General features: G+C 37.0%; 2 protein-coding genes and 1 pseudogene across 2 annotated transcripts; all 3 read right to left on the bottom strand.

Moving 5' to 3' along the window:
- Window positions 1–397: 397 nt before the first annotated feature.
- On the bottom strand, window positions 398–2,201 carry LOC122040375 (tropinone reductase homolog At5g06060-like). The gene is made up of 7 exons (XM_042599691.1): window positions 2,094–2,201; window positions 1,817–2,024; window positions 1,499–1,715; window positions 1,312–1,418; window positions 1,086–1,217; window positions 534–615; window positions 398–453 (listed from the first exon to the last, which is right to left on the bottom strand). The coding sequence occupies exons 1-7, from the start codon at window positions 2,162–2,164 to the stop codon at window positions 398–400; spliced, it is 873 nt and encodes a 290-aa protein (XP_042455625.1). The 5' UTR covers window positions 2,165–2,201.
- Window positions 2,202–6,813: 4,612 nt separating this feature from the next.
- LOC122044509 lies at window positions 6,814–6,939 on the bottom strand (annotated as a pseudogene).
- A 12,350-nt stretch (window positions 6,940–19,289) lies between these two features.
- Window positions 19,290–22,470, bottom strand: LOC122040516. The gene is made up of 3 exons (XM_042599860.1): window positions 22,345–22,470; window positions 19,698–19,857; window positions 19,290–19,607 (listed from the first exon to the last, which is right to left on the bottom strand). The coding sequence occupies exons 2-3, from the start codon at window positions 19,854–19,856 to the stop codon at window positions 19,560–19,562; spliced, it is 207 nt and encodes a 68-aa protein (XP_042455794.1). The 5' UTR covers window position 19,857; window positions 22,345–22,470; the 3' UTR covers window positions 19,290–19,559.
- Between the last annotated feature and the right edge of the window lie 5,166 nt (window positions 22,471–27,636).

Here is a 27,636-nt window from a genome sequence, read left to right as displayed (position 1 = left end):
TGACAAGTTGAGATTAGTTCATTCACAGAACAATTATCTCTATTTGTTAAGTATAAATAGATGTAAGATAATTACTTATAGGATAACTTATGAGATAAGTTGGAGGTGTCTTAATAATTATGTCAAAATGAGATAATTTATGTATAATTCGAGTTAATGAATCCACCATTTACTCTTGTACAATTTAAATTTTTATGATATTTAAATGAAAAGGAACAATTAAATTAGACAAAGACAAGCAATTACATATCCACTTAGCCATCGACGTATTGATGACACTTGGTGCAGGGACCCTCTAGTTTGCTTTAAACGGACCATATCCTGGTCCATTGTAGTTATTGGAGGGATTTAATGATCCTCACCTGCTAAATAGGTAGGGATCATTGAATCCCTCCAATCATTGTCCTTGATCCAGGAGTTGACCAAGGTAGATGGGAAGAGGATCCCGTCTACCTAAAGACAAACCAAATTCAACTTGCATTTAGATATTAACATGGATTTAAGATTATTTATTTTGAGAATAATTAGGATACCTTTAGATGATCCATAGATGGATATACAAGAGTAAGAGACCCACAATTGAGGAAATGAAGATGAAGTGATAAACCACTCAACCTAATTCATACACACATACACAATCTAAAAGGAATACAAATATGGAAAAAAAAAAGTAATCCGTCACTTTCACTTTAGTATATTGACGAAACCACAAAATTTTATTATGTATATCAGTTTGAAAGTAAAAATAAAGTCATAGAAATTAAAAATTAATTATTTATAAATATGATATTAAAAATCAACTCAATAACAAGATTAAAATAATACATGCCTGTGCAGTGATTCCATCTTAAAGTATGATAACCGAATAATAATGCATCCATGCCCATGTGTTTACTAAAGTGTATTCGATTCATACAAACAAGTATAAAGATATACCAATTGTATTACATCGATACAGACTTAATAGACATAGTATAACATACATGCCCATGTTTTTATTAAAGCGGTGTGTGTAGATATATATACACACACGTCGAGATTTAATAGTCACCGCATATTATTTTACCTCCATCGACAGTAATCACTTGACCGGTGATGAAAGAGGAAGAAGGAAGGCAAAGAAAAGCAACCGAAGCTGCCACATCCTCCGGCTCTCCCACACGCCCAACCGGAGTATGATCACACCACTTTGCTACAAATTCTTCATTCTCGATGAACTATTAAACATAAAATTCTTACACAATTTAAATCTTTATGATTTTTAAATAAAAAGGAACAATTCAGTTAGACAAAGGCTAAGCAACTACATACCGACTTAGCCATCGGCGTATTGATGAGACCGGGCGCAACACAATTGGTACGAATATTGTCCTTCGCCCATTCACAAGCGAGGCCTCTAGTAAGTTGATTCATGGCTCCTAAAGACAAACCAAATTCACGTTGCATTTAGATATTAACCTGGATTTATTATCATTTTTTTGGAAAATAATTAGGATACCCTTAGATGCTCCATAGACGGACATAAAAGAGTTTCCTTGGAGACTAGTGATTGAAGAAATGAAGACGATATTGCCCCGTCCAGACGTCTTGAGAAGAGGATGAGCGAGTTGACTCAAATGGAAGCCGGCTTCCAAGTTGATGTTCATGGTGTGCTTGTATTCCTCTTGAGTCACCTCTAAAACTGGTTTAATGTGACCAGACGCTACATTATTAACCTTAACAAACCAACAGTCAACTGAATTCAGTTAACAATTAGAGAAAAATATATCTAACAAGTTTATCAAAACCACAACAAGAACAAATGGCAAATCATCACCAGGATATTGAGTTTGCCGTTGAAGATGGCGCTGACTTCCTTTATCAGCTTCTCCCTCTCTTCCGAGGAGGAGACGTCACAGACCGAACCAGTCACCTGAAGCTTCAGGTCTCTCCATTTCTGCAAACTCTGTTTCAGCTCTGCTTCATTCCTGGCGCACGTATGAACTGCTGCTCCAAATCTTGCTAGTTCTTCCACAATAGCACACCTGTAACAACAGCAACAGCAAGAATAACAACAACAAACTATAAAAAGAAGATAAACGCAAAATATTTACCCTATCCCTTTGGATCCACCAGTGACCAAGGCTGTTTCTCCTCGAAGAGACCATCTGTTTCCCAACTCCATCGATTGCTTCTATCTGATCAATTCTCAGAGAAAAGCGACTATATATGGACTCTGATATTTCTTATATATATAATATATATTTAGAAAAAGGGTAGTGCTCTCACCATGAGAATTCTTCTCATTATATAGAAAGTTACAAAAGATATTTTCAGCCATAAATATAGGCTATTTCTAGTTATCTATCTAAATCAATCGGTCTAAATTAGGAAGGTATAGTTATGCTATTAATTACAATATATTTACAGCTAAGGAAGTTACAATTATAATATATTTATAGCTATTAATTAAAGCTTGATATATGTTGTCATATATGTTTGATATATATTGTCATATATGCTATAGCTTGATATACGTTACCTTATATGTTGTCACAAGCATATACTGCATGCTTTGCGAAGAACTGGTACACAATTTCTCTGTATACGTCATTTTTATGACAATAAAGTGTTGACCCCATGGTAATTTTGATATGATCAACCAAATTGGTTAGGTCCTGCTGTGTTTGATCTCTGTGTCTGAGTTTGCAGGAACTTAGGAGCGCAGAAAATCGAGCGGAAGACGCAGCTAGCGAGAAGGACGGCACGAGAAGGGAGCCGACGGGCTCGGTGCGTCCGAAGGACGAGAGAGCTGCGGAAGAGTACTCCGGTGGGCGTGAAAAACGTGTGCGACGTTCGAGGGACGTTAAGCCATGATGGAAGGCTGCTCGAGGAGAAGGTCGGGAATTGGGTTCGGGTGAGCCCTATTCCGGTTGGCCACTATCACCCAAAAGTTCAAAGCATCGGAAGCCAAAGTCGGAAAGAAGCAGTGCTGGAATCACTGCTCAAGGCGCCGTCAACAAGGTTGAAGGCGCCTCTAGCTTGAAGGCGCCTCAAGCTGGTTGAAGGCGCCTTCAGCCTTGTTTAAGGCGCCTTCAACCTGGTCAAACAGACCGTTCGTGCGCGGATAAAGTTTTATCCGCTAACCCAGCTTGGAGGCGCCTTAGACCCTCAATGGAGACGCCTTGGAGCTTTGGGATAGAATTTCCAGGAGCTATAAAAGGACCCTTGGAGCTAGGAATTAAGTACAACTTCTACATTCAACTCTGTAAGCAATTCGTAGCAATAGTTCTGAGCCGTTAGAGTGTAAAAGGCTTCTTCGCCTTCAGCAAAGGAGAATTTTCTTAGTGTGCTTTCTTACTGCCCTGGATTAACAACCCTCTTGGTTGTAACCAGGTTAAATTCGATTTCTTCTTTTATTTCTGCCTTTATTTTATTTACTATTGCATTAATTGAGTTGAAAGAACGAGGAGGGTAGTTTTATTTTTGTTTTCAACAATTCACTCCCCCCCCTCTTGCCGGCCTCCGTTGCACCTACAAGTGGTATCAGAGCCTGATCACCTCAGAAGGACTAAACGCCAACTGAAGCACTACGATCAAGACGATGGCCGGAGTGAACATCCATCCCTCGAAGTTCGACGGAGACTTCGCCATATGGAAGCGCAAAATGGAGGTATTTTTTAAAACTGAATTTGACATTCTTTTAATAATGAAATATGAATATGCAGTTTCGAAAGATAAGGAGGAAAACACCTGGACGAAAAAAGAACAAGCAGATTTTGTCGCCAACGGGAAGGCTGAGTTCCACCTACTCAGCGTTCTACTGCCTCAGGAGGTAAATCGGATCGAAAGCTACGACTCCGCGAAATATCTCTGGGAAAAATTTCTGGAGCTTCACGAAGGTACCTCCGACGCAAAACTAGCGAGGCGTGACATCCTCCGAACCCAGTTGACGAACCTCCGGATGAACCAAGGCGAGAAGGTAGCGCAACTCCAAGCGAGGATCAAAGAGCTGATAACTCAACTCAACAACCTTGGAGAAGAAGTAACGAACCGGGACTCGATCGGGTACGCGCTCAACACTTTTTCGAGAACTTCCGATTGGGCCTCCTTAGTAGATGTGTATTACATCTCTAAGGACTTCGAGGTAAGTATTTTAGAACAATTGTTTTCTACTTTTGAACTTCACGAATCTCGAGTTGCAGAGCTCAATGGAGTGGAGAAGACCAGTCAGAACATTGCCTTAAAGGCAAAAATAAACGGTGACTCAGAAGCCTCGGTTGACGAATCCGAAGCGGCACTACTGGTAAAGCGCTTCAATAAATTTTTTAATACTAATAAGTTTAGATCGCAGAGGCATCAACGAAAGAAAAGGACGATTCGTTGCTACAACAGCAACGAAGAAGGGCACATCAAGGAGGACTGCCCAAAATTGAGGAGCAAATAGAAGGATAAGGAAAGGAGCAAGAATCCAGCTCGAACCAAACACAATCTAAAGGCCACGTGGGATGATTCGTCGTCCTCCGAATCAGAAGTCGAAGAATTCTCGAGAATAGCACTGATGGCCAACAATCAGTTAGAAGAAACGTCTAGCTCAGAGATGAGCATTGATGAAGGGGGAGGAACATCAAAAGAAAAAAGCAACAGTGAAGGGGGAGCGTCACCAAGTCAGGTAAGTCAGGTACGAAATCTAACCCTGACTCAGTCTTTTCGCTTTATTAAATCGCTTTCTAAAGACTTATTCGATTTAGAAAACAAAAATAAAGAATTGAAAATGAAATTAGCAAAAGCATGTCCACTTGAAATGTACGATAGTATAAAATCAGAAAATAATAAATTAAAATTAGAAATTGAGAAATTGAAATATCATGATGCATGCTTAAATAAATTTCCTAAATCAAAATTAAGAATTTATGGAAACTGAAATTGGTACATTAGAAAACACCAGGGCCAACTTAGAAAAGTGCCCAAAAATCATGTACCCCCTAAGTTTTTGACCAACCCTGTAGGAAGGAACCTTTATTGGGTTCCAAAATCTCTGCTAGTTTAAATTTCTCTTTTAGTTAAAAGCTTACGGTGAGAAAATTAAACATTGAAATTCTTTATGGAAGCTTTGTCTAAGGAAGTGGTTGTTGCTCCAATAACCAAGTAGGCCTAGTGTCTCGCCACGACCTGGAAGGTAAAATATTGAAAGAAAATGTTTAATTAACTTTCTGAAAAAGCATTAAAAACTAGAATTAAATAATGCTTTGAAAGTTTATCAAATTTTTTTTAAAATAAACAAAACAATTTCTTTTACATAGAAATTTTTCTTGACAATTCTAACTTAAAAACTTTTTTTGTTAGAAATTTTTTCTTAGAGAAATCCTAAAAAAAAAACTTCATTTGACTTAAAAATTTTTTAGGGAACATTCAAAAATTTAGTTTACTTAGATTTTTTTTTTTTTTTTGACTTAGAAATTTTTTTTGAAAATTCAGGTTAACTTAGAAAATTTTTTTTCTATAAAATTCCAAAAATATTCATTTTTGCTTGGAAAATTTTTCTGAAAATTCAATTTAACTTAGAAATTTTTTCTAAAAATTTATTTTTGCTCAGAATTTTTTCTACCTTAATAATTTGCTTATCTTCTCTCATTGGTACCCCATTTTTGTTGTGATCAAAGGGGGAGAGAAAGATACAAGTTTAGAGGGAGTTAGGAAAATTAAAAATTAAAATTTTTATATTTTTCTAAAATGTGTTGCAATTTTATTTATTGCAAAACTTATGCTTAACATGCTAGTTTAATAATTTTTTCTTTAAATTTACTTTTTGTGTCTGTTTTTACCCTAACTTGAACTTGAGTTGATGCACATCAAAAAGGGGGAGATTGTTGGACCCCGTGATAGTTTTGATGTGATCAACCAAGTTGGTTAGGTCCTGCTGTGTTTGATCTCTGTGTCTGAGTGTATAGGAACTTAGGAGCGCAGGAAGTCGAGCGGAAGACGCAGCTAGCGAGAAGGATGGCACGGGAAGGGAGTCGATGGGCTCGGTGCGTCCGAAGGACGAGAGAGCTGCGGAAGAGTACTCCGGTGGGCGTGAAGAACGTGCGCGGCGTTCGAGGGACGTTAAGCCAGGACGGAAGGCTGCTCGAGGAGAAGGTCGGGAATTGGGTTCGGGTGAGCCCTATTCCGGTTGGCCGCTATCACCCAAAAGTTCAGAGCATCGGAAGCCAAAGCCGGAAAGAAGCAGTGCTGGAATCACTGCTCAAGGCGCCTTCAACAAGGTTGAAGGCGCCTCCAGCTTGAAGGCGCCTTCAATCTGGTTGAACGCGCCTCAAGCTGGTTGAAGGCGCCTTCAGCCTTGTTTAAGGCGCCTTTAACCTGGTCAAACAGACCGTTCATGCGCGGATAAAGTTTTATCCGCTGACCCAGCTTGGAGGCGCCTTAGACCCTCAATGGAGGCGCCTTGGAGCTTTAGGATAGAATTTCCATGAGCTATAAAAGGATCCCTGGAGTTAGGAATTAAGTACAACTTCTACATTCAACTCTGTAAGCAATTTCTAGCAATAGTTCTGAGTCGTTAGAGTATAAAAGGCTTCTCCGCCTTCAGCAAAGGAGAATTTTCTTAGTGTGCTTTCTTACTGCCCTAGATTAACAACCCTCTTGGTTGTAACCAGGTTAAATTCGATTTCTGCTTTTATTTCTGCCTTTATTTTATTTACTATTGCATTAACTGAGTTGAAAGAACGAGGAGGGTAGTTTTATTTTTGTTTTCAGCAATTCACCCCCCTCCTCTTGCCGGCCTCCGCTGCACCTATATAAAGCTGGGAAAAGCAGACCAAGATGGACTTATTTAAATGATACTGATTTGAATTTTTACTGAAAATTTGGTCGCTATTAGTATATTACACGACTCTAGTGATTTAAACTGATAAGAACAGATACTACACTTGATCTTAGCCAAAAGGCCGAGAAAAGTATAGTGGCTAGCACATGAGGTGTTGCCACAATGAGATCTGGGGTTCGAATCTCGGCAAAGCCGAGGTAAATGCCTCCCTTATGTGCTAGTCGCTATTCCAAAGGATAGTAACCGCCCGTGATTTACCTCCTCCATGTTGGCCCTGGGACAGATTGGCAGGGACGTTGGGGGCGAACGTATTCGCCTTTTTACCACAACGACTCTAGTGATTTAAATTTTTACTGAAAATTGATGGCTGTAGTAAATTATAGGCTGAGATGAAATGCCTCGAACAGGTTTGATCCATCCTCGCACCCAAAAATAACCAGTTATGGCCCTTGCCCTATGCTGGCAATGTTAATGGGAAATATTGTTTGTTGCTCCTATCACTAGCTCTTAGCAACGTAATTGTAAAAGAAATTGTTAATGGTACCTTGCATAGTTGACCCATGTGCATTAAATAGAGAAGATAACCGGGTAGCCAAGACAAGAATGATATGCTAAGATTATCACTAAACAATACTTGCAATGTTCAAAGTCTTAGTTTTTGTATCAGGTTTAATCCATAACATTTTCTCTTGCTTAGTCGGTTGGTTGGTGTCAGCCAGCTTGGTCTGGGCCAGGGTTCTGTGCTTGCCAAGTTGGCGTGAGCATGACTTGGGTCCAGTGGGTTCAGTTACTCAAATCCACTAAGTATCAAGATCTAGCCTTTTTTTTCCGGTCTGATCTAATAGACATAGTGTAACATACATGCCCGTTTTTTATTAAAGTGCATACAATTCATATAGATATATGATAGAGATTTAATAGTCACCACATATTGTTTTACCTCCATCGACAGTAATCACTTGACCGATGATGAAAGATGAAGGAAGGCAAAGAAAAGTAACCGAAGTTGCCACTTCCTCAGGCTCTCCCACACGCCCAAGCTGAGTACGATGACACCACTTTGCTACCAGTTCTTCATTATCCATGAACTATTAAACATAATACTCTTATACAATTTAAATTTTTATGAAATTTACATGGAAAAAATAACACTTAAGTTAACAAAGACAAGCAATTACATACCCACTTAGCCATCGGCGTATTGACGGCACCAGGCACAACACAATTGGTACGAATATTGTCCTTAGCCCATTCGCAAGCGAGGCATCTAGGGAGTTGGTTCATGGCTCCTAAAGACAAACAAAATTTCATGTTGCATTTAGATATCAAGATGTTTTTTTATCATTTTTTTTGGAGATTCGACGGAATCTGATTTATAGGATTTTCTAAGGATCCTATAACAATCAAGATATTGTAGTATTTTCTAAGGATCCTAACATAGTAAGGGCAAGCACATAGCTATTAAATATAATTTTTAAGGGATATTATTGATAAGAAAAAAATAGTTCTTAAGTACATCCTTACATATGTTGTGTTTGCAGATCTTTTTACTAAGTCATTAACTAAAATGTCATTTCAAGGACATGTAAAGACTTTGGGACTTTAAGGAATGTAACAGATTGTAAAGACAATAAAATATATGAAATGTCATGATCTATTCAGTATATATGTATTTGTTACATTTGAATAAAGTCTCGGTAAATATGTTAACAGGTTGAGATTGGTTCAATTATATAAACAATCATCTCTATTTGTTAAGTATAAATAGAAGTAAGATCATTACTTATGAGACAGCTTGTGAAGCTGTGAATGGAGACATATCTGTAAGTTGGGGTCGCCTTGATAGTTGTATCAAGATGAGATCATTTGTGAATTAATGATGATTGAAGTAAATGTACCCACCATTTACTGAACCTGTTAGAGGTCATATTAGAGTTCATGAGTTGAATTCAAGATTAGGCATTGGGAATGTTTAAATCTAAATTTTTATGATGTTAAAATTAAGAAAAGCATTCACTCTTTATTAGTAAAGAGAAAAATATCGTAGCATGTGATTAATATCACATGTGTTATAGTGACGATGAGGGTAGCGGGAGAATGGATCTCTACTTCTTTACTATATGAGACTCTTGAGATTATAAGTTAATCTCAATTTTACCTTAAGTGACTATTTAGTTGTCTACTTAAAATTCTAATCAGTAACTGTTATTTTATCATGTATCCTATTAATTATTGATGATTTAGCTTATGAAGCATAACTAAAAAAGTGACTGATTAGAATGAATATATTTTAGCTAAAAATGAAGATTAAAATGGATTTACATCTTTGGTATTTATTCACTGATTGACCAATTTGTTAGGACTCATGCGGGGGGCAAAAGGGAGTGAATTGCCTGTACAATAATAACGAACAAAAATCTTTCTCGATCTTTTGAAATAATAAGATACTTATATAAAAAGAATTGATAAACTAATAGAAGAAAGCGGCTACCGATTTTTTCTTGGTTACAATCGCGAAGATTGTTAATCCAAGTGTAGTGTCCGTAATCCGCCTACGCCAACTCTATGCATAATTAGAGGAAGTCAAAATGTTTAATCTAAATAGCATAGAATTACTAATGATAATTGAGGATTTACCCTATAGAATTCTCTAAAGATTTTTAGGAAGTTTTCGGAGCTTAAGCGGAATTAATATGACAAAGTTAATTAGTGGCGCGATCTCGTGCAATCCGTCGTCGTCATCGGATGCGCCCAAGCTCCATCATCAGCGCAGTACGCCCTCCTCCCACCACCGCATAGCCCCTCTCCCCTGGGGCTGCCTTCTCCCATCTCCCTTCTCCTCTCCTCATTGCCACCGACCACTATGGCCCGACGTTGTGAGCTCTCCGAGTGCCACCCAAATGCAGCCTCTTGAAGCAATACCACCGTCAGCTGAGCCTTTCTTCTCCTCTGCCAATCACCCGAGTTCCATTCGACCAAGAACGGGGACCCGAGTCCTAGCTCCGATTTCTCTATCGCCGCACCTATGCGACATAGCTCCGACCATCCGAACCTTTTGTCCATCCAATCCTCGCTAGAAACAGAGCTCCCTTACTCCAGATCCTCTCCTCCACTGGGCGCTCGATTTTGGTTGAGTTTTGGTCATCAGTGGCTAGCTGTAGTCATCAGATACTTCACTGCGGCTAACTCTATACCTTTAGGGTTAGCGTTGGAGCTCTCCTCTACTCCGAAGTGAAGTTCTCAGCCAGAATTCATGTACTGGCCAAACATCATTGTTCTGGCCATATTTGAAGATTAATTGGAGGTAAGTTGTTAGCTAAATGTTGTGAATTAAGAATTAGGGTTGAATTCTTGGATGTAGTTGCATTGAGTATGAATTGGGATGTTGGAAATGAAGGGGGCTACAGTTTCATTGTAGCTTTGGCCACAAATTTCGATGGCCATAGCGCCGGCCCTAGCCTCCACTACCATTGGACCAAGATACAAGGCGAGAAAGAGAAGAGGCTTACTAGCAAGAAGAAGTTGAAGGCATGTTCTTCTCATATTATGTTTTTTTTGTTGTTCCTTAAATTCATGCATCTTTAGTTCCCTTAGTAGTTCGATTTTGAGGATTTTAGGAGGCTAGGAAATTCTCATGTTTTGGGAACCTTGTGAGTTGTTAGTTTCGGTTTTATTAGTTTACCATGCCATGAAATCGTCCTCACTGATGATACCTGTGAAGGTTTAAGTTAGGTTCGGCTCCTAGAAATGTTGATATCATAAAATGGAACCCAAGTTTATGATTATTTTTTTGTCATGTATAGGTTCAGATTTTAGGGATTAAGTTACCATGAAACTAATCATCTTGTGCTTAAGATATATGTAAATTTTTGGAATTTGGTTTTGTGATGCCTTCATTTATTCTTGCTTCTTATCATGCTAACTAATGAGTCACATGTTAATGTTAGGGATTTTGGATGTTGGATCTAGTATGCCTGAGTTTCTTCTTGCTTTTCATCATGATAATTTAATGAGTCACACGTTAATTCCATGTGTTTAGAATTTTTAGTCTAGTTATATCTATGTTTCTTCTTGCTTCCCAATAGGAAAACTTAGTGAGTCATATGTTAAAATTCTATGCCTAAGTTTCTTTGGTTTTTATCATGATAATATAAAGAGTCACACGTTAACCCTTTTATGTAATTTGAACTTGTTCTAGCTATACCTATATTTCGCGTTACTTCTTAATGTGATAACATTACAAGAGATATGTGTGATAGTTCCTATAAGCTATGTATGTGTAGAGGCCATGGTGGAGTAGATGAGGTTTTTGGAATTTAGTTTTTGTTATGCCTATGTTTATTCTTGTTTCTAATCATGCTAACTAATAAATCACATGTTAATTTTATGTGTGTCGGACTTTTAGGGTTTAATATATACACTCAATTATTCTCTGATAACTTAGTATGTTAGATTAGTTTTTTATTTTAGGGACATATATGTTAGGAAATTGATGATATTATGCATGGGAAATGTGATTCTAATGTGTAACTGATATCATATGAAGTTATCAGTAGTTCTCTTTACGAAGACAGTTTAAGAACCATACATGTATACTTGTGATATATGAATATGAAAGAGTTATATGGATAAATAGAGGAATATGTGCACATGTGGTGACAATATGAGATTGGTGCCTCAGGATGATCTCCGGGGAGGGCCTTTCCAAAAATGAATGATGGTGCAACGCATTGGTTTCGACTAGTGCGAGTTGTATCATAAGTTATATGCTTGTTGCACAACTTATTACATGATCATGGACCAAATGAACGGACTCTAATGATGGGTACCACACCTACGTAATGTTCATCCCTTGTTAAGTTATACATATGTTTTCCTTTTTGTAAAGTAAGTTTATGCTTCATGTTTCCTAATTTTATCCTGGCTTATGTTATGCTCTTGTTAGGTTTCAAATCTTTGCATTAGTAATTGCTTAAGATTATATTTGTGTTATGCTTTAATGATGCAATTAATTATGTAGGGTGAAAAGCATGTTAATGTTTATGTTTGGCAAGAGTATGTTCACGATTATGCTCCCCTTATGTTATGCAAAGCAAGTAGCTAGAGGATAAATCAGTTAGTATAAGTTCCCGATAGGATGCATGGATATAAGAACTAATTAATGCATAGTATGGTTTAAATGTGATGAATCTCTTGACTCACAGATTTTAACTATTTTAGATAATGAGACGAATAAGATAAGAGGTGTTAATAAGTGAGGCAGCTCAGGACAATGGCAGTACAACCCGAAAACCTTCCAATTTAGTTTCTGCATCAGTTGAATGTTTCCTTTTGTAGAATAAATTCTGGATTCATATGACTAGTACCTAATGTAACTAGTAGTTAAATGTTTTAAGGACTATCTAAGCATCTCAGTTAAATCGAGATATGTTAAGGTTGTAAGTGCATTTACGAATGAGGGCGTCCACCAAAAAAAAAATTGTGGCATTTCACCAAGACTCTAAAGCACTACTCAAATTCTCCTTTCGTCATAGGCGGAGAAGTCTCTTACAAGCATTGAAAGCGCACAAAGTAGTCAAACACTTAAAGAAACTCGTATACAAGTGATTATGGACTACTAGGATCAGGGCTATATTAATAGCCCTACTCGGGGCACATGGAAGGATTACAGGCACCTGGTGAGGGATAAAATTTTATCCCTGTCACAACGGCTCGCGCCACGTCGTATTTGGCTAAGTTTTCAACTCCGAATGTCCGGAACCAAAAAGTCAGCATCTGTTGACTTTTTGTTCCTGCTCTTCCATTTTGGTTCCACTCGCTTGGGTCGGGGTCTTCTACTCTGGTTCCACTCGCTTGGGTGATTTCGTCCATCTAAAATAGGGCTCACCCAAACTCATTTTTCGACCTTCTCGAGCTACCTTATGCTCCAGCTTCTCGTCCCTCGAAAACATCGCGCGCCTCCTTCTCGTCTGCAACACCTAGTACCTTAGACGCGCCAAGCCCATTGGCTCTCTCCAGTGTCGTCCTTCTCACTAACTGCATTTTTCACTCGACTTACTATGCTCCTAAGTTCTTGCACACTTAGACACAGAGGTTAGATACCAACAAGATCTAACCTGATTTGGTTGATTATATCAAAACTACCTTGGAGTACCAACAATGTCTCCCTTTTTTATGTTAACAACTCAAGTTAAGCTAGGGAAAAAAATATTAATCAATAATAATAAGGTAAATTTTGCAAATAATAATGTGCAAAAACTAATGATACTCTCCTCCTGAACTTAATCTTCACTTCTCTTCCTTTGATCACATTAAAAATGGGGTACTTTAAAATATAAATCTAAAACAAAGTGTAAGGAAACAAAGTCTAAATTGACAATTATCTAGAAAATTAGGAAAATGTAAATATCAAAAAATCGAATAAATAAATAAATTGAACTCTTCTTTCTCCGAAAAATTAAAATTAGATTAATTTCAATCAGAAATTTTGTAACATAATTTATTTAAAAGTATTAGATTGTTTTATAACAGTTAAATGTTTAACAGTTAGTCAATTAAACATTCATTTCAGTAATTGGCTTCCAGGCTATGATGAGGCACTAGGTCTTATTGGTTACTGGAGCAATAACTGTTTGTGCAATCGACCTAGGTTTTGATGTGTGTGTCAAAGAGTTTAAGTTAGGCTTTCATATGTATTTGATATGTGTTTGAGTCTTGCAGGACTTGGTGGAACACATGAGAACTTGGTACGACCAAGTATGAGAAACTCATCCAAGGGCTCGGATCCTTGAGTCGGTGAAGGATGGTGTGGAAGACATCCGAGGGACCGCCGGATGAGGAGCAATGGAGTGGAGCCGAGGGAAGTGGACTTCAAGGCAGCGTGAAGGATGGCACGGAGAGGAGCCGCGGGCTCAGGTGCATCTGAGGGACGAAGGTCGAGGAAGAGGACTTCAAAGGCGACTCCGGAAAGGATGAGAGGAGTGAATGTACTGGGACTAGTCGACTGGTAATGGGACCAGTCGACTGATCCAACTTCACAGAATGCACAAAAGCATTCTGTGCTTGTCGGCTACGGGGACCAGTCGACTGGTCCTGAGACCAGTCGACTGGTACATAGCCGTTGGCAGGATTTGACTTTCTGCAGAGAGCCGTTGGCTAGGCCCAACGGCACACCAGTCGACTGGTGCTTGGACCAGTCGAATGGTGTCGGGGTTTGAGCTGATTAGTGATCAACTCTCTCCTCTTATTTAAGGAGAGCTTTGGGGCATTAAGGAGGTTACTGATGCTTGTAGTTTAACTCCTATTCTGTGCCCAAAGCTCCCAAGTCAATTCTCTTCCTCCTAATTCTAACTCCATCTTGTAAAGAGGAAGAGTGCCCTTGTGAGAGGTTTGCTCCACCGAGAAGGAGAAGCTTTAGCCGGAGATTGCCGGGGACTGATCCACCGAAGGATCAAGGGATCGTCCACCTCAAGGACACGCCGTGGAGTAGGAGCATCATCTCCGAACCACGTTACATCGAGTTTGTTAGTGTTTGCATTCTTGTTTGTTTCATTGCCTTAGTTTTAGTATATTCCGCTATGAACTAACCCTTGTGTAGAGAAGAAATCGATTTGGGGGTGGCCTAGCTATCCAACCCCCCTTCAAGCCGGCCAGCGATCCTCCAACAACAACCACTTCTAGACAAAATCTCTTAAAGAAATTAAATATTTAATTTTCTTTCTGAAACACCTAAGTCTAATGTGAAACAAGTCATGCACAAAAAGATAATTTTAATTTAAACATGACTTTGGAACCCAAAACAAATTCATTCCTACAGAATTTATCAAAAACTTCTTAGGAACATACTTCTATGTTATTCTTCTAATTTTACCTTTATGATATTTAAGATACCAATTTAGGTTTCTATAATTTTCCAGGTATTTTGATTATCATATGCAAAGTTTCTTAATTTTTCAATTTAGTCCTTCAATTTTTTATTTTCATCTTTTAATTTATCATACATTTCTAGGGGGCATGTATTTGCTAGAATTGTTCTTAGTTCAAAAACTTCCTTTTTCAAATTAATATTTTTCTTTTTAATTTACATAGTGATCTAGTCATGGATTTAATACCTGAGTATAATTGGTTAGGGGTAGTAAACATGTCTCACTTACCAGATCTGTTCTGAAGTTTGTTTCTTCCTCCTCGCTGCAACTTTCTTCTGAGGAGCCTCCCTCTTCATCTATGCTCTCCTCCTAGTAGCTTGCCATCAGCACAAGTCAATGTACACCTCTAGATCTGATTTTGATGATGACTCGTCTCACGTCACCTTCAGGGTTTTGTGCTTTGTTGTGGTTGGTCCCTTCTTGTTGTCCTTCTTCAACTTTGATCAATCATCCTTGATGTGCCCCTCTTCATTGCAGTTATAGCATCTTATCTTCCTTGCTCTTCTTTTTTTTTCCTGCACTTGATTAAACTTATTAGTTTTAAAAAAAAAATGAATTTCCTTACCATGTATATTGTTTCATCATCGTCGAAGGAGTTGTCAGTGTCTGATTCATCTTTCTTGACTTTTAGAGCAATGTTATTTGATTTCTCTATTTTCTGAGAATCTATACAGCGAGACTCGTGAAGTTCAAAAGTTGAAAATAAGCTTTCAAGAGTACATACCTCAAGGTCCTTAGAGATGTAGTAAGCATCTACTAAGACTGACCACTCTTGAGTTCTCGGAAAAGAGTTAAATGTGTACCTTAAGGAGTCACGATTTGTTACCTTTTTTCTAGGTTGTTAAGCTAAGTGATCAGGTCTTTGATTCTTGAATGGAGTTAGGCTACCTTCTCTCCCTTGTTCATCCGGAGGTTCGTCAGTTGGCTTCGGAGGATGTCCCGGTTTGCCAGTTTGGCTTCCGAAGTACCTTCGTAGAGCTCCAGAAATTTCTCCCAGAGATCTTTGGTGGAGTCGTAACTTCTGAACCGGCTGACCTCCTGGGACAGAAGAACACTGAGTAGATGGAATTCTGCTTTTCCATTAGCCATGAAGTCATCTTGCTCCTTCTTCGTCCATGTGTAATCTTCTTTCTCGGCTCCATGTTGATCTGTAGGTGCTACAAAACTGTATTTTATAATTAAGAGAATTTCGAAACCAATTTTAAAGAATACCTCCATGCGCTTCTTCCAAGTTGCGAAGTCTCCCTCAAACTTCGACGGGTAGATGCTGAATCCGACCATTTCTTTTGCTTCGGATAGCGGTTAGTCCTACTGAAGCGAGTCTGGCTCTGATACCGCTTGTTAGACCCGTGCGACCGACAAGAGGGGGTGAATTGCCTGCACAATAATAATGAATAAAAACCTTTCTTGATCTTTTGAAATAATAAGATACTTGTATAAAAAGAATTGATAAACTAAAAAAAAGAAAGAGACTACCGATTTTTACTTGGTTACAACCGAGAAGGTTGTTAATCCAAGACTCTAAAGCAATACTTAAATCTCCTTTTGTCATAGGCGGGAAAACCTCTTACAAGCGTTGAAAGCACACAAAGTAGTAGAATACTTAAAGAAACTCGTATATAAGTGATTCTGACTATTGGGATCATGGATATATTTATAGCCCTGCTCGGGGATCATGGATATATTTACAGCCCTACTTCTGGACCAGGGCCATTGATAGGTGGAATTTAATGGTCCCTACCTGCTAAATAGGTGGGGACCATTAAATCCCACATATCAATACAGTGGACCAGGGTCTGGTCCGCTAAATGCGGCTTGAGCTTCTTTTCTATTAACCTATCAAAGAACGATTCATTATCTAATCATTGAAGATTCTCCACGTGTCCCTACACTACCAAAAAATAGGCTTTGGGGGATGAATTTTATGATGATTTTTTAAAAAAAAAATTGTCACAAATTTAGTTTGTGAAGAAAATTTTTTTGTTGCAAATAAGGCATCATCAATTTATGTTTCAATGAAAACATGAAAATTCATCACAAAATTACCATATGCAAATCTACAACAAAATTTTATTTTTGTTCCAAATTTGATGACTAATCCGATTTTCATCACAGATTTGGCAACGAAAATAGTATTTGTCACTAAATCTAATTTGTAACAAATCCTCATTGTGTCCCAGATTTGACAACGAATACTATTTTTTACACATATTTGTAACAAATACGGATTCATTGCCAATCCGCTAATTTGTCAAATCTGTGATGAATCTTATTTTCCTCGTAGATTTGGCGACGAATCCTTGGATTTGTTGTAGATTTGGCAACAAGCTCATGGATTCATGGCTAAATCAGTGAGGAAAAATGGATTTGTCATAGATTTGTGATATGATAATTTATGATAATTTGATGATCAAAATAATTCGTCATCAAATTTATCACAAAATACTAAAATTTTTGTCAAAACCTAGCAATTTCTCCATTTTATCGTATTAATACAATACATCAACCATTTTCAAACCTGTTTATATAACACGTCCTATTTAACATATACATTCAACCCATCCAATTTAACGACATATCATATTTCACAACATAAGCATCTTATTTATATTAAAAACCAATTCTACAATTATACAAGTCACAAATTGTCAAAATGAAACCTAATAAACAAGTCAATATGTTAATTATCAAATCTATACAAACAAACATCCTACATATCAAATCCATATAAGTCAATAGGTTATATCACTAAATCATCTTCTTCTTTCATGACAAACACTTTCTTCTCTTTCCATTATTCTTACAAACAAACAAAAAGTATCATTTATAAATAAAAAAAAACCTATAAATTAGCACAAAACTTAATACTTACTTCCTCCTATGTGGATTTTTAATTTGTACAGCTTACTTGGCCTCCCCAATCCTGTTTGAAACAAATTAACGGTATTAATCAAAAATACAAAAATGAAAAGTTCACAATCAAATAATTAATGTTAAAAAAATATTAATTATGAGACAAATAACATTCATTCATAAATAAAGTCATGAATAACCATCACCACCATCATCTTCGTCATTGCCACCATCATCACCAAAACGGAGAAGAATCTAACTTTGAGCAAAGCTCAACTGAAGATGTCACATTAAGAAGTCTTGTTGTCCATGCAAATCGCTACTTTCTTGATTCCTTTGCAACATTTCTTGTTCCCTTTACAATATTTGTTTTTCCCTATGTAATATTATCCCCTTCAAATAGCTAATCTCTTCAGTCAAGTTATTTATTTGTGCCCTTACAATTGGTTAAGTGGAAGAAGTTGCATGTACCAGCAATTCTATAGGTTATGTGCAAGAAACTCATTCTCAATATCCTTCTCCCTTTCATGCCACCCCCAACCCACTACCAGCCAAGATCCTCTGGACCGTAATTACAGTCCAGAGGATCCTCACTACATGCAACGCGTCGTGCGGTTCGTCCGTAGGCGCCAATAGCGATTTTTTTTTTCATTTTACCATTTGTATTTTTGTCTTCTTAAATACCCCTGAGAAATTTCAAAAATCATCCAGTGTTCTCCCAAATTACTATTAGTTATGAGGCTGATGAGGAGGTGTATCGATCATAATTAGTGTAAATGTACATATAATTAGTCGTTATCTTCATTTTGTCAGCTAACAATACATCGATTACACAAAAGTTAATGACACGATAACTCTTGCAATCGACGATGTTAAACGCTAAGTAATTATTTTGGTGTAAGGTTTACTTAACTAATTATTAGCATTCACAATTCGACCTCCATCAACGGCGATGACTTGACCATTAACATAGCAAGGAACAGGAAGGCAAAGGAATGTCACAACGCCTGACACATCGTCTGGGTAGCGTAGAGAACCAAGAGGCATGCGATAAGTCTCTCCTCTAACAAACTTTTCATTCTTCACTCTGCCATAACAACAAGCATAGTTAAGATGTTGATTGAGCAAGTAGTTACTAGAATATTAAGCTTTGAGTGAATATCGACTTGACGGACTCCATAAGCTTCTCCCTTTGGCTCGGAGATGATACATCACACACAGACCCTGTGACTTTGAGATTCGACTCCGCCACTGCTGTAGGCACCAATCGAGCTCAGGTTGCGTCCAGGAATAAGTGTGCACTCTAGCTCCGAGTCTAGCTAGCTCCTCAACCATCGCGAACCGAAATAAATGTTTATGTGTGTGCCAAACTCAAAGGGTAAGATATATGTAATATGACAAAAGTAAATACCCAATTCGTTTAGTTCCTCCAGTGACAAAAGCCGTAGCTCCAACAAGAGACTATATGGCGGTACCAGCAGCAGTGTTGTTCATGGTAGCTATTTTTTTTTTTTTTTTTTTTGTTTCTGTTTTGTTGGAGGAAGATGAAGTTGTTTTGTAGTGTGGAAGAGACTCTTGTTTACAGTTACAGACATCAAGGTTTGTATTTTATCATGTCGATATTTATGTCTCTCCCACAACACAGACAAACAAGTTCAACTTCTTCCTCCAAAACAAAAATCAAAAGAAATTTTAAAAACTAAAGATTCTTTCTTAATTTTTACTCATATAATTAAACAGTTAAAAGTTACAACTAAAAGCGTTGCTTTTGAGAGGGCAAAAGGTCGCATTTGCACAAATTGTTTTGGGCACAACTACACAAGGTCACCCATTGACTTTGAAAGAAAGATGAGCATCCATGCTCATGGAAAGTTAAAGCTATGTTTTCATTATTGATGCTAATGGAAAACCCATACTTTGCGAGGAGGAAAATAAAGAGGAAGAGGATAGAATCCATGATGCTGTGAGTGCTTGGTTCATTGTTTCTTCCCGACCCCGTTGGCCATGTTGTACATCCCGCGGCCCTGTTTACAACACAAGGTTTACTCAAATAACAAGCTGAAAGACGCACTGCCAAATGGAAAAGAAAAGATCAGATGAAACCAAAGACGGACAATGAGGACAATGACGGTGCTTGCTAGTGCCAGTGGTATCGCAACCGAAGTTATTTTATCGTACCGCCCCTTCAGGTATGTGTGTTTCTGAGCATTTTGGAAGTACTCCTGGTGCTTCCTCAGCCTCTCCCTCGGCAAGAAAGGTGCTTCTGTCATCATCCTGTAAAATCACCAGACCAAATAAATGAGCAGGTACATGGACTTTGCTACCTGAATGACCAATATGAGGGGTATAATTGAGGTTAGGGCCTCTAGGATATTGTCTGTCAAATTAGGTATGGCAAAGGAAAAACATGTCGGATAGATCGCAAGATCAACCGAAATCTACATTAACACTGGATCACAGAAATCAACGTGCATATTTTCAGTTCACAATCATAAAATTTTAACCACTGATTACTGGAAACCAATTTAACTGATATTTGGCAAACAAATTAGTCACCAACTGAATTAAAGAATTACATAAACATACTAGTTTAATGCAACAGAAGTAGTACTAAACAGAACAACCCATCACCATCATGCAACCTTGAGGGAAGAGTGCCTTAAGCAACATAACAGGTATGGACAGTTTTAAATGATAAATACATTTTATAAACCTAGAATCACAATAAGTGGAAGGGCATAATAGTGTTTCAGAATGAACTGGAGAAGTGTTTGAATTTTTTTTAAAAAAAAAATGAATGGAATAATAAGGGAATTTTTTAAAAAAAAATGAATGGAATAATAAGGGAAGCACATAAAAAGGACATAAGTCTAAAGCTATAATCGATAAGTAGAATCAAAATGAAGAAAGGGTATCTGTATTAGGAGGTCTACAGAATGGTTAATCTAAAGGTCAATTTCCACTTGCAAATGTTTGAAATGGAAACAAAAGAATTTGGAAATGAATACTACTTAGGCATACCTTGGTTGAACAAAATAAGCCACATAATATTCAAATAATAAAGGGTGCATTACTATACATGCACTCAATTTGTAGGCCAACGGAGTCAAAAAAAAGTTTCCGTTTTAGTCAGATTACTCTTTGAATATTATTAAACAATTCAACTTGACCTAGAAAGATGACGAGATGCAAAGTACAAACTATCTTACAGGTGGATCACAAGAACTATATCAATTGATTGACGAAATATATTATCAAAAGTGAATGCAGAAGGATGAAAAAATAATACAGTGATTAAATTTCAGGTCCTTTTCTAGTTTCCTCCACATTGATTGATGGGAGACTTGATTACAGAATACAGGTAGGAATAGGTTGTGACAAGCCAAATTGCTTCTAGGGAATGATATCTTCTGTCACCTATAATCACACGTTTAGAAGTTCTTCCACTATTCATGACCTCCTCACTTGATGCAATTAAAAATAGAAGAGAGGTGAATTCGTACCATGAACTACAAATAAACCCCAAACCAAATGACCTATAAAGCAGCAAAGAAGTTGTATCTTGGGTAGGGATGATGGATCTCGCATCCAATTATGCGATTATAATAATGCAAAAACAATAATTATTTTGAAGGGCTTTTAGAACCCACAAAAAAAAATAAAGAGTCCGACTATAAAATAGTTTAAGACAAGTCAACCCAATGCCCTGAAAAGGTACAGGCCATTCACTAGGATGAATGTATTGGAATAGATAAAAACTAAAATAACAAGAAAACTATAATCAGATAACTAGAAACAGATCCATTAATAAGTAGTATCAGATTAATATCATTATTTTCATCAGACAAATAGTAATCAGATAGTTAACAAAATTATATAAGCTAACAAGTTGCAGAGGGTGGTGTTAAGATCATATCATTGTCATTAATAATTATGCATTATTTATCAAATAATTGTATGATAAATATCATATTATTATGTCTATTATTTATCTAGCGATAGTATTATATAATTTCATACACCCTTCCAAGTTTCCCTGAATCAAAATTAGGTGATAGCCAGCTCTAAGCAATCTAACTCCTGAATGCAAACTTGTTTGTTCCTTAAATAACACCGATCATTAACTTTGTAACTAATGATAAATCAGAATCATAAGCATAAATGGATCAAATCAGAAATTATTGTTGCAGCCTCTACTAAAGGATGACGACTTTGTATCAAAGGGAATTTTTTGATTGGACCTCCAAATCAAACCAGAAACTGCCGAATCATACAACACCGAATTTCAACTTAGACGGCCATTTCTGAAGAAAGATTCGTAGGTTTGAATCAATGACAATAGCTTTTCTTCTCACCGATTAAACTGTGAGCCAAGGATAAGATTAAGCAAAGCAACTGAAATTTAAGATTCCTGGATACACTATATTCAGAACTCATTGTTTGATAACACCAATCTAGCCTATAGCACATCGCTAGAAAATATATATAAAAACAGAGAAAATATATAAAACAACGTACGGATAAAACCAACAAATCAGACAACTAATCAGATCCACACAATCTGGACAAGAATCACGCGAAATATGATCAATAAAGTCGATAAAAATAAAAAAATTAAAAAAAAAACAAAGTGATATTGCTCAGATCTACAACTACATAAACAAAAATCCAACCGCCTCCTGCGATGGCGTAAAACCCCAATCTACAGATCCAATAACTAGGGAAAAGCATCGAAGATAAAGAGAAGGAAAAGAGAATTACTCGCGATCTCTGAAACAGAAGGCGATGAGGAGACGAGAATCTGCGGCCGGGCTGTCGAGAACGAGGGTTTTCAGCGATGCCGATCTGGTATTTAAGCGAGAGGAAGTCCCGAGCCTTGATATAATGCGAAAGATGATCTCGACCGTCGATATGTATCTGAAAAAGTCAAAGGGAGAGTTATAATTGAACCGTCATGTTTGTCTCCCTTCCAATTTTTTATTCTCCGATTTTTTTTTATTTTGTCCCTCAATTATTAATTTTTCATTGATAATTTTAATTTTTAAAATTTATTTTTTGAGAAATACAGATAAATTGATATATAAGAACTCCCATGTCCAGACATGGTAGATGATGAGAAGGAGTGGGAGGAGTTCCCTCATTTTCAGAAAGAAACGACTCCCAATTTCTTCTTTTTTATTTTTTTTTATTTTTTAAATTTTTAATTAATATAATTATTTTAATTTAAATTCAAATAGTTAATAAATTTTTTTAAAAATATCTTTAATTTCAAACAATGTAATTTATTTTGTAATTATTAATATTATTTAATGATAATTTATGAATTTAAATTTTATTTTTATATAAAATAAAATATAATAAAAAAGTGTGAGACCAATAAAAAAAATTAGTTAGAGATTTTCTTTTATATAGTGGAGAGATGTGTGAGATTTTTTATTTTTGAGGTGGTATAGATATGGTAATAAAAAACTTAGATAGAAATTTTATGACTGTGAATGCCCTAATAGATATTTAAAATCAAATGTTTAATTTATATACATATACTATTTGTAAATTAAAGACTAATTAATTGAGAATACAAATTAACTTTTAAAAAAAAACAATAGCTAAGTTGTAAGTGAATCAAACATTTGAGAAATTCAGTGTTTTGTAAGTGCTTATAGGGCTGTAAACGAGTCGAGCCGAGTCGAGCTTTGGGGTGTTCAAGCTTGTTTGATAAGATAACCGAGCCGAGCCGAGCCGAGTTTAAAATGAACCAAGCTTTTGAAATGAGTGTTCAAGCTTGGCTTGGTTTATTTTTTATGAGCTTGAGCTTGTTTGAAGCTTGGCTTGAGTTTGGTTCGTTTAGATGTTATCAAGCTCTCAATTCAAGCTTGGCTTGAGCTTGGTTCGAGCTTGGCTTGAGCTTGGTTCGTTTAGATGTTATCAAGCTCTCAACTCAAGCTTGTTTGAAACTTTTAATTGTTTGATTGGTTATTAAGATTGATAATTTAAATTTATTTATTTATTTTATTTTATTTTATTATTTATTTAGGATATTGAAAAGAGTTTTATTAATAAATATGGTTCGTGAACATTGTTCACGAACGTTGTTCACGAACATTGTTCACGAACGTTGTTCACGAACGTTAACGAGCTGAACACATATGTATTCAAGCTTGTTTGTTTAGCTTAACAAGCTGTTCAAGCTTGTTTGTTTAATTAATCCTATGTATGTTGAACGAACATAAACAAGCTCTTACCAAGTCGAACACCAAGCTTGTTCACGAACGCTTGGTTCATTTACAGCCCTAAGTGCTTATTTATATTTTATATATTTAATTTATTAATATTTATAAATAAAAAATATGAATATTAATCAATAAAATTCTTTTCAAAAATTATAAATAAATAAATTCTCAAAATATATCAAATAAATTTAAAAATATAAACAAAATTAAACAACTAAATAAGGTGAAATTAAAATTTTCGGTAATATCTTAACAAATAAAATTCAAATATGAGAAGCTCATGAAAATAATTAGGAAAAAATAAAAAACGGTGTCCATGTGTTTTTTTCCATTTTTTTTTTTTTAATGGATGTCTCTTTTATATTTTTAAAGTCTCTTCTTTTATTTTTAAACAACAGTTTATCTAACTCTACCAGCATCTAATGACTAGTGGCTAGCATATTACGTATTATATTAAATATTATAATTATAAAATATAAGATTTAAATTTTGATATAGTTGAGATAAATATCTCTTTCTTATGCGTCAGTTGCTATTTTAAAGATTAATAGACATTCATGATTTACTTTTTTCATGTTGACCATATTGGATCGTGAAAGTCGATAGAGGGAGGATGAATATCAATCGAAAAAATGTTCATAGAGAGTACACAGCGGAAAAATGAAAATAAATAATGATAACAGGAACCAATTTACTTGGTTCAGAGCCTTGGTCGACTCCTACTTCAAGATTCGCACTCGTCGAGTGCTTTCGTTGGGCAATCACTAATAGTTCGTAAAAAAATTACAAATTTGAGTACAAGAACTTTAAATAAGAAATACCGACAACAATAAAGAAAAGGAAAAAGAGCACGTTGTCGGAGAAGCTTCACAGCGTCGCAAGAGCACAACGCAGTAGAGCAGATGTCATTGTGTTCTTTGCTCTGGGACTCACCCTCCTTATATAGGAGGCTCTGGGTGCCCGGATCCTTTCCGGACGCCTGGACCATGACGTCGTCGGATCAATCAGCGAGGTCCAAGCTGTTGAGGATAAGTTTTGCCTTCCGGACGCCCAGACCACTTTTCTCCAGAAAGTCCTTCTCCTACAAGAAAATGTTAGTCCGAGCTAAAATAAAAGTTATACTACCCTGCAAAACAAAAGTTAGCGTCATAGAAAAAGAGTAGTAATTAGATTCTGTCTCACCGAGACTGGAATCTAGTCAAGATCTTAACTTAGAGTTTCGAAATGGTTCTAAGTTGGATCAGCGCTTAAGTTCCCTAACCGGGAACGCGTCCTCACCAAGTCACTCCCCTCCAGTGACTTACCTTAACTTACCTAACAAACGTCCGATCAACCTGTCGACCCGTTTGGACTTCGTGCCAGCTATCAGGTTAACCCGTCGACCTAGCTGGACTTCGTGTCAAACATCCGGTCAGCCCGTCGACCAGTCTGGGCTTCTCCTGCAACACTGAGTTAGCACAATAAATGAAACAGTACAATTAAACTTAGGGTTACCTCTCTAGGGTTGTCTAACTTCACTCACTAGGACTTCCATTGTCTAGTTTCACTCACCAGGACTTCCTCCACCTAGCTTCACTCACTAGGGTCTGACTTCACTCACCAGGACTTCCTCCACCTAGCTTCACTCACTAGGGCATGACTTCACTCACCAGGACTTCCACCACCTAACTTCACTCACTAGAGTCTAGCTTCACTTACTGGGACTTCCACCACCTAGCTTCACTCACTAAGGTCCGGCTTCACTCATCGAGACTTCCACCATCTTGCGTTTGGTTAGAACTTACCTTTGCTAGTCATCTAGCCCTGACTAGACTTCTTTCTCCCAGACATCAAGTCCTGTTTAGGTTAACCCTTGGTCATATTGTCAAACATCGAAACCCTAGAGGTCAACAGACCCTAGGATGGGTTGGCAGGGGCGCTGGGACGAGCGTAGTCGCCTTTATGACACCATATGTCTATGAGTTACTTATATAGATATTACTTTAATAGATCATCAAAATAATTTTTAACGGATATAAAATTTCTTATAGGATACCTCACCTCCCTAATATAAAGGGTCGGTGTATTAAGATAAAATACCTCCATTATTTATCTATCCATATTTTACCGTATGACTGATGATACTAAATTATTTTGGGGGAGTGATATCACCTTTTTACTTTAATAGTTACCATATTACTAAGGTTGTAAACAAACTGAGTCGAGCTGAATTTTGGGGTGTTCAAGCTTGTTTGATAAGGTAACTAAGTCAAATCAAGTCGAGCTTAAAATGATCCAAGCTAAAATGCATGTTCAAGCTTGGTTTGGTTTATTTTTTATAAGCTTAAGCTTGTTTGAAGCTTGGCTTGAGCTTGGTTTATTTAAATGTTATCAAGCTCTCAATTCAAGTTTGGTTCGAACTTGGTTCGTTTAGATGTTATTGTTGGTGCGATTAACACTAACGGTCTAACTCAAATTTTGATGAATGACAAAGCAGGTTAAGTTAGTTTCATTGTGGTCTAACGCTTTTGACCAAGTGTGCAGGAGAAGCCCAGCTAGGTTGACGGGCCGACCAGATAGCTGGCACAAAGTCCAGACAGGCCGACGGACTGACCGGATGTCTGGTACGTAGCCTAGCTAGGTCAACGAGCCGACCAGATAACTGGCACGAAATCCAAACAGGCCGAAGGCCTGACCGGATGTCTGACACGAAGTCCAGACGGGTCGAAGGGCTGACTGTGAGGACGCGTTCCTGGAAAGGGAACTTAGGTGTCGATCCAATTTAGAATCATTTCGGAACTCTAAGTTAAGATCTTGACTAGATTCCGATCTCGGTGAGACGAAATCTAATTAATACTATGTTTGATTATTAAAACTGTGCTAACACTTTGTTTTGCAGGGTAATATAATTTACATTATGCTTCGGACTAACGTTTTCTTGCAGGGAGTTGAAGCTGCTGGAAAATGGGGTCCGGGCGCTCGGGGAGGGATCCGGGTGCCCGGAGGTTCGGGCACCCGGAGTGCAAATTTTATCCTTCTCGCCGCTTCGTCATGTGAAGTTCTATGGTTAGATGGGCTACGTCACACTCCAGGCGCCCGGAGCCTCCTATATAAGGAGAGTGAGCCCTGGAGAAAAAATCAATTCACTACAACGTCTTCCAACGCTTGCTCTGTTGTGCTGTGCTCCTGCGACATTGCGAAACTTCTCTGACAACGCGCTACTTTTTCTTTTCCTTATTGTTGTCGATATCTCTTCTTTAAAAACTCTTGTACTTTCACTTGTAATATTTTAACAAATTATTAGTGGATTGCCCGTCGAAAGCACTCAACGAGTGCGAACCTTGGAGTAGGAGTCGACAGAGGCTCCGAACCAAGTAAAATCGATTCCCGTTAGCTTTGCTCTGATTTTATTCTTCCGCTGTGCACTCTAACTCGATAAATGATTTTATTTTAATCGATATTCACTCCCCTCTAGCGAATTTACGATCCAACAGTTATCAAGCTCTCAATTCAAACTTGTTGATTGTTTGAAACTTTTAGTTGTTTGATTGGTTATTGAGCTTCATAATTTAAATTTATTTATTTATTTTATTTATTTAACATATTGAAAAGAGTTTTATTAATAAATATGATTCATGAATATTGTTCATGAACGTTATTCACGAATGTTATTCACGAATGTTAACGAACTGAACACATATATATTCAAACTTGTTTGTTTAATTTAACAAGCTGTTCAAGTTTATTTGTTTAATTAATCTTATATATATTAAATGAATATAAGTAAACTTTTATCAAGTCGAACACTAAATTTATTTACAAATACTTAGTTTATTTACCGTCC

The sequence above is a fragment of the Zingiber officinale genome, chromosome 2A, assembly GCF_018446385.1.
Source record: "Zingiber officinale cultivar Zhangliang chromosome 2A, Zo_v1.1, whole genome shotgun sequence".
Lineage (NCBI taxonomy): Eukaryota > Viridiplantae > Streptophyta > Magnoliopsida > Zingiberales > Zingiberaceae > Zingiber > Zingiber officinale.
This window is presented reverse-complemented; position numbering and strand designations above follow the sequence as displayed.